The sequence below is a fragment of the Phacochoerus africanus genome, chromosome 11 (assembly GCF_016906955.1).
Source record: "Phacochoerus africanus isolate WHEZ1 chromosome 11, ROS_Pafr_v1, whole genome shotgun sequence".
In the NCBI taxonomy this organism is placed as follows: domain Eukaryota; kingdom Metazoa; phylum Chordata; class Mammalia; order Artiodactyla; family Suidae; genus Phacochoerus; species Phacochoerus africanus.
In genome coordinates this window covers 66,787,676-66,795,566 of record NC_062554.1, presented here as the reverse complement: position 1 = coordinate 66,795,566, position 7,891 = coordinate 66,787,676, and the positions used below count along the sequence as shown (strand labels likewise).

At 49.2% G+C, this 7,891-nt stretch overlaps 1 protein-coding gene across 1 annotated transcript; it reads right to left on the bottom strand.

Moving 5' to 3' along the window:
- Positions 1-212: 212 nt before the first annotated feature.
- IL19 (interleukin 19) lies at positions 213-7,689 on the bottom strand. The gene is made up of 5 exons (XM_047753989.1): positions 7,546-7,689; positions 7,329-7,394; positions 3,646-3,798; positions 2,418-2,492; positions 213-713 (listed from the first exon to the last, which is right to left on the bottom strand). The coding sequence occupies exons 1-5, from the start codon at positions 7,687-7,689 to the stop codon at positions 603-605; spliced, it is 549 nt and encodes a 182-aa protein (XP_047609945.1). The 3' UTR covers positions 213-602.
- Between the last annotated feature and the right edge of the window lie 202 nt (positions 7,690-7,891).

Here is a 7,891-nt window from a genome sequence, read left to right as displayed (position 1 = left end):
GCAACGGCAGGGATCAAACCCGAATGCTCAAACTAGTCAGGTTCGTTACCACTGAGCCATAAGGGGAAGTCCACTGCCACCCCTTTCATTTCTGATAGTCGCTGCTCATAAATCCCTGACTGGCCCTCCCTGAAGCAGAAGACACTTCCACTATCGGTAAAGAAACAGAGTTTATTCAGAAAAATCAGTCAGTACAATATGCACTACCGCATATCGCTTAGCTCACATCACAGACATGGGATAAACAACATCTCAATAAATTAGAGGGAAGCCCACCTTTCCCTCCAGGATGGCCCACAGGAGTTTTCAACAGACTATGTCATCATCAATATGACAATTGGCTAGCTGGCTACTTCCAAGTGGGATCAGAGAGCCCAGACCCAGCCAGTGGGACTTGCAGCTATAGGGTGAAATGGGCTCAAACCTAGAGTTTCCCCTACAAGACCTCAGCCCTAGAGAAGGGTATTCCAAATGGGGCAGCAGGAAGGTTTCCTCAAAAATACCCTCATTTACATAAAAACAGAACCTCCCCCTTCTCCATCCCCCTTCAAAGGTGGCTGTCTCCCATGGGCAACTTCTCAGGGGCTGTTCCTCTCCAATAATTAGGTTCCTTGTCCTGAGGCATCTGAAGTTCCTTGATGGTTCTTGTCAATCCAGGCTAGAAAGATGTCAAGCTCTCCCAGAGATTTAATGGCAGCAGATCGGACCTCCAGCTGCAACCAGAGAAATCATCCTAAGAAGCTGCCTTCGCAGAATGTGTAACAGTTTTCAAATCTCTTTCCTCCCGTTGGGATCGCCGCAAGGTTTACTTTTTATTCAACCCTTATATTTGCAGACCGTACAGACAGACTGCACATTATTTCCCTAATGGGTAACTTCAATTTCTTTCCACAAAGAAGCAGTTAAATTATGTCAGCTGCTTATAAACAAAATAAAAAATTCTTTGCCCTGTTTTTTTTTTTTCCTATATTTCGCAGGGGGTGGGGGTGGGGTGGGATGAGGGGAAACTTGCTTTAGTGGCCATTCTTCTGCTTACTTTCCTGCTCACATCAGCTTGCTTTATTTACACTTCTGCTCTCCTAAGAAGCCACAACCCCAGAGGTGCCCAGCAGTGGGTAGGGAGAATATGGTATCTCCGTTGGACATAGTAAAGCACCAAAGCACCTAAGGATGTGCTCTACGCGACATCACAGAGTTGATTGGCAGCAGAGCTGAACTGGAAGCCGAGCCTCCTGATTTATTCAGCTCTTCCTCAGCAGAGTAGAAGGCGATGGTAAGATGCAAATTATGTCCCATGGAGCCAGATGGCATGGGACTGAGTCCTGCCTCCGCCACTTAGCTGCGATATGAACTTAGTTAAGTTGCTTAACCTGTTTGTGCTGGGTTTCCAATTTATCAAATGCAAATGATGGCTCATAGCCTTGTGGTGAGCCATAAGGATGTTGACACTTTAACGTGCTTGGAACAATACCTGGCTCATAGGAAGGACAACAGGACTTTCCACCATTGTTATATTATCCTATGGAGCCTTTTCCAAAGAGGCAGAGTTCTGAACAGACTCCCCCAGCCCATTGCTAGTCAAAGGCATTGGCATCATTGGGGAGGGTGGGTGAAACACAGAATCTCAGACCTCATGCCAGACCTACCGGCCAGAATCTGCATTTGAACAAAATCTCTAAATAATGCATGGAAGAAACACTGCCTCTGTCTCTACCTCGACATGAGATGTGCCTTCGACATCCACACCTGCATGAGAAGCACTGTCTTCATCACCACACGGGACGCTGACAGCACTTACTGGCCACAGTGATACCTAACAGGTAGCATGTTTCATACATAACAGCTTACAGTTCTCTGGGGCTCTTTGTTTCCTCTCTGTCACCCCCGTCTTAAATTGTATGTGCTTTCCCTCAAAACTGAACATGGGTCTGGGAGTTCCCTCTGTGGCTCAGTGGTAATGAACCTGACTAGTAACCATGAGGACAAGGATTCAATCCTTGGCCTCACTCAGTGGGTTAAGGATCTGGCATTGCCATGAGCTGTGGTAGCAGATGTGGCTCAGATCTGGCGTTGCTGTGGCTGTGGCATAGGCTGGCTACAGCTCCAATTCGACTCCTAGGCTGGGAACCTCCATGTTCCATGAGTGCAGCCCTAAAAAGCAAACAAAACAAAACAAAAACAACATAGGTCTGATATATGAAGCACAAGAAAATGATGGAGGGATGATGGATAAGGCGAGCCCAGGAAATGGGCAAATGAGTTAAGATCAAAATACTCTTTGCAAACACAGACCTAGGAAGGCTTGCAATAAATACTGTTGCATAAGCGAATGAATTTGAGTGGAGAGGATGCTGAACAGTTGGCACACACTCCATCCTTCCCATTTCCACCTTCCCCACCCTCTTCCCTGCTCTTACCTGGTCATAGTTGTCATGGATGATTCTGGTGGCATTGGTTGCTTCCTGCCTACAGTGGCATAGCCTCTGCTCATGCTGTGATCAAGTAGAGACAGCAACCATCAGAGGACTTTTCCACCCCAGCTCACTCTTACCCTCACCTCCCGCTAGGGGAGTGATAGTTCTTTCTTCCTCCCAAGGTGGGAGTCAGGTGAGTAAACCCAGCTTGGGGCAGCAGGGGGTAGTAGGGTCTATTTGCAGAGTCATCCTGCATTTGACCAGGGCTGGAAAGGCCTGGTGAGTAGCCGACAAGTCTGTCTTCTCAGCACCCTGTGAACCCAGCAGCACCCCATAAGGTAGCCACTGGGTGAATATCTGTTGGACTAGTTAATTAAATAAATGATTAAATGAATTTTTTTTCGGTCTTTTTGTCCACACCTGAGGCATATAGAGGTTCCCGGGCTACGAGTCTAGTCGGAGCTGTAGCCACCAGCCTACACCACAGCCCCAGCAATGCCGGATCCTTAACCCACTGAGCAAGGCCAGGGATCAAACCGGAGTCCTCATGGATGCTAGTTGAGTTCACTAACCGCTGAGCCACCATGGGAACTCCGTGATTAAATAAATCTTGACGTGAAGGAGACAGGGGTCATGACCTCTCCTAACAATTTTAGAAGGCAAACACAGCGAGGTGAAGTAGCTTGCCACAAAGTCCCAAAGGAAATCATTGGCAGAGATGGGGCCAGAACCCAGGTTTTTCTCCTGGTCTACGTTTTTGTGGGTTTGTCTGGGTTTGGTTTTATTTCTGAGGTTTGTGGTCAATAGCTCCCAAAGAATTTATAGGTGACCCCCAGGCTAGGCTATAACAGGAAACCACTCACAGCTTAGCCCATATGGAAACCTAAAGGGCCAGAAACAAGGAAACAAGGGCTATGCCCATGAGAAGCCTACAATCCTCAGCATGCCTCTCTCCCAGGCCAGGGCCGGGATCACCTGAGAGATACTTGGATGTAAAAAGCCAGTCACCCCAGGATGATGATCCGTGAGGAAGCTGGGGCTGTGAGGTGTCAGCAGAAGGAAGCCCTGGGCCCGGGGGGACCACTGGAGGAGGTTCTCAGATGGTTCTCCCCACGGACAGCAGGGCAGGGAATTTCCCTGGAGTCCAGGAACCATTTCAGCAAGCCAGCTGGGGCCAGCACGTCCCAGGCTCTCCCTGGGGCAAGACGGGAAACAGATGCCGGTGACTCACACATTGTTGTAGAGTCTTCTGCATGTAGAGGAAAGAGTTGGCAATGCTGCTGATTTTTCTCAAGATTTGGGGGTCCAGCTCCTGGTGGTCCTTGAACACCCTGTCCACGTAAAACGCCAGGAGGTTCTTGGTCATGCAGCACGCATCTAAGGGCTACAGATACAAATGAGAGAAAGCCCCAGAGGCCTCTTCTCTTAATGTCTCAGAGACCAAAGCTGCCTGTTTGGGTAGCGGCAACAGGGAGTGACAGAACCGAAAGTCATTTTGTTAAAATGCATGTTGGTCTCAGAGTAGCCGTCTCACCACACCAAAGCTCCTTATGACAAAGACACCGAGGAGAGACTGCAAGTCCTACCCTCTTTTTATGTGGCCAGGAGATCCATTAGCAAAGGATGGTACCCAGTCAACGGCCAGGATTCTCTCTACAGTATCTCCAACACATCATCACTAACTTCTGCTTAAATGCTTCTGGGAATCAGACACCTCCCTTCAGAAAGGACGAATGCCTGAGCAGCTTGCTTGCTTGCTTGCTTGCTTGCTTGCTTGCTTGCTTTCTCTCTCTCTCTCTCTTTCTTTCTCTCTCTTTCTCTCTCTCTCTCTCTCTCTCTCTTTCTTTCTTTCTTTCTTTCTTTCTTGGCATATGGAGGTTCCCAGGCTAGGGGTTGAATTGAAGCTACAGCCACTGGCCTATGCCACAGCCACGCAGGATCTGAGCCATGTCTGTGACCTACACCACAGCACACAGTAATGCTGGATCCTTAACCCACTGAGCGAGGCCAGGGATCGAACCCACATCCTCATGTATCCTAGTTAGGTTCATTAACCACTGAACCACAAAGGGAACTCCCTGAGCAGCTTTCTTTTTTCTTTCTTTCTTTTTTTTTTTTTTTTTGTCTTTTTAGAGCCATACCTGTGGCATATGGGGTCTAATCGGAGCTACGGCTGCCAGCCACAGCCACAGCCACAGCCACAGCCACAGCCACAGCCATACTAGATCCAAGCCGAGTCTGTGAACTACACCACAGCGCACGGCAACGCCGGATCCTTAACCCACTGAGCGTGGCCAGGGATCGAACCCACAACCTCATGGTTCCTAGTGGAATTCGTTTCCACTGCGCCACGACAGGAACTCCCCCTGAGCGCCTTTCTTGGAAAGGACTTCCTTATGTTGTGCTGAAGTCTGCCTCTCTGGATCATCCCCTCACCATCAACAAGTGTTTACTCAATGGCCAGGGATGTCAGGGTTGTGCTGAGCACATCTTCCTTCAATGTAATGGCATTGTGTTTGTCCCGGCCGCCCTGCTCAGTTCTCCTCCAGCCTGTCCTTTTTAAACTTTTGGGATCTTTTGGGTGGTACTGAGATGTGCACGAATGGAAACGGACAGCTATAGAATTGCAGGAAAGCTGGGCACATCCTCTGTGCGCATGGTGCAGCACTCGCGAAGGGAAAGATTCTGACTTCCCCTGGCATAGCTCAGAGCAGCTGGCCAGGCTTAATTTCCTTCTCACAGTTTGCACCCCGCCCCGAGAGCTGGTGCAGAAGATTTATAGCTCAGTCTGAGAAAGGGGGAAGGGGGTCAACAGCCAGTGGTGCATCTGTCTTCATTAGCATTAAAGCACCAAAGCCTCCTTGGCCGGACAGGCAGATTTTCCTAGATGAAAACACTGCTTGCTGCATGAAAACCCTCCTCTTTCTCTGCTCCTGATAAATTCTTTAACCAAAGGGGCAAAAGTTGAAGTCTGTTTTAGCAGAGGGGGAATGAGGGAGGAAATCTGATAAAGACCAGTATCCTCATTGACCCCTTCCCACATCAGCTATTTCTAGACCTTGAGAGGTTAAAGAATTAGAGACAGAGGCATGAGACTTGCGGGTCTATTCCTGGCTCCATCACTAAAATTGTTACTCTTTCCCCCTAGATGTCAATTTGGTCATTTAAAAATGATGGTTTGGGTAGTTCCCGTGGTGGCACAGCAGAAATGAATCTGACTAGGAACCATGAGGTTGTGGGTTCGATCCCTGGCCCGCTCAGTGGGTTAAGGATCCAGCATTGCCGTGAGCTATGATGTAGGTCACAGACTCGGCTTAGATCTGACGTTGCTATGGCTGTGGTGTAGGCTGGTGACTACAGCCTGAGAACCTCCCTATGTCACGGGTGTAGCCCTAAAGGGACCAAAAAAAAAAAAAATGGTTTGGGAGTTCCCATCATAGCTCAGTGATTAACAAACCCAGATAGCATCCATGAGGATGCAGATTGATCCCTGGCCTCACTCAGTGGGTTAAGGATCTGGCATTGCCGTGAGCTGTAGTGTAGGTCACAGACATGGCTCGGATCCCACGTGGCTGTGGCTGTGGTGTAGGCCAGTGGTTACAGCTCCGATTGGACCCCTAGCCTGGGAACCTCCATATGCCGAGGATTCAGCCCTAAAAAGACAAAAAGACAAAAAGAAAAAGAAAAAGAAATGAAAATGATGGTTTGGGTCATTTGAAAATAGATGACCCTTAGGGTCTCTTCCAGCTATGAGACTCTCATACTGTTGGCTGAAATATAATTTACACAGTGGATCCATGTGTTTAATCAGTCCCAAGACTCCCTAGAAGAATCATCTCATGCAGAGAAACCCCAGGAAAGAATAAGTCATTGAGGATGCACCTTAACTCTGTCACACTGAAAGGGCTGGATCTTTCTAGAATGCTTACAAAGACTGGAGAAGCTCTTTTTTTTTTTTTCTTTTTTGCCTTTTCTGGGGTCTCTTCCTGCAGCATATGGAGGTTCCCAGGCTAAGGGTCGAGTCGGAGCTGTAGCCACCAGCCTATGCCAGAGCCGCAGCAATGCCTGAACCTTAACCCACTGGGCGAGGCCAGGGATTGAACCCCACCCTCATGGTTCCCAGTCAGATTCCTTAACCACTGCGCCATGACAGGAACTCCTAGAGAAGCTCATTTTTGAAGACACTTCTCGGTGGCTGCTTCTGTACAGCGAGCAGTCACCTCCTAAGCCAACTGTTTTGTATCACACTTACTCTCATCACCTCTCGTCTGGACAGATAGGCTGAGCTCCTCACTGCTTTCCTGCCTCTAGTTGACCATTGTTTAAAAGACATCACCGCACTGTCTCTCTGAGTGATTTTGTGGTCCTACAGTCTTTGGCTCAAAACTCTGTAGGGACTCCCCTTGTGGCCTCGTATTAGACGGCCAAGGCTTTCAAGGTTCTTGGCAAAACGACTCCGGTAAAATCGTTCACCTCATCCTCTCCCCCTCGCCCTCATGTCCCTCACCCCATGATCCCAGGTGCCTCTCTGTCCCCTGATACACATGCATGGTTACATTCTCTCCAAATCCCTTCCTCTCTGTAAGCCACTAACCCACAGCCTACTCAGCATTCAAATTACTGCTCATTTTCTCAGCATCTCCGTGAAACCTCCCGGTATCACCCTAAAGCCACAGACACCCCATCCCATTTGAGCAGGTGGCACCCCAGTCACTCTGTGGGTGAACACCCTCCCAGCGGTTCAGGGTCCCTGAGACACAAATGCGCCCTTGCACGTCCATTGACACATGACAAACCTGAGTCTCCTGGGGGTTAGGAAAGAGAAGAGCATCCAGGGTGAGGATTACTCCCTCAGCCCCGGGCCATTTCACCATAAAAAGGACAATCGAAGAAAGAGCCGACACAGGCCAATACCTTAATGCTGTGCAGGCTCTCTGATGGGGACAGGATGGTGACATTTTGCATGGTGTCCTTAGCTTGCTATGGAGGAAAATACAAGAACAGACACAGGCAGTGAGTCCTTCACATTCTCCGGAGACACAAAGGAATGAGAAGAAACAAGCTCTTCAGGTTAAGACAGAAAGTGAGACACGCCCCCTTGCCCACACCTTCACCCCAAGCCCGTACTCACGATGGCTTTTTTGATTCCTCGGAAACTCTCCTCTATACGATGCATGTCAATGGAAATCAGACACCTCCTGAGACCTCGGGCATGCGCAGAGCACAGGAAGAGCATCGTACCCAGGAGACAGAGAGAAACACACCGTGCCTTCATGTCCTGCAGGAAAGGGAGAAGTCAGCTTCCCAGCCACGAGTGGAGAGCAATGAAAGAGACCCCTTTGCACCTCGACAGGCAGGCCAGACGGCAACCAAGAAAACAGGACTCGATAGGGCAGCCTGTGGACATTGGGGGCATGTGTCTCCTCCTCTGGTTTCTTCGCATCAGTTGCATGTACCCTCCCACCCCCAGAAAACCT

Excerpts from the sequence above, each read along its gene's own strand:
- IL19 (XM_047753989.1), bottom strand. The coding sequence starts at position 7,689 with ATGAAGGCACGGTGTGTTTCTCTCTGTCTCCTGGGTACGATGCTCTTC. Across the intron at positions 3,799-7,328 it reads AGAGCCTGCACAGCATTAAG|CCCTTAGATGCGTGCTGCAT; the intron begins GTATTGGCCTGT and ends TTGTATCTGTAG. Across the intron at positions 2,493-3,645 it reads AGAAGACTCTACAACAATGT|CATGAGCAGAGGCTATGCCA; the intron begins GTGAGTCACCGG and ends ACTTGATCACAG.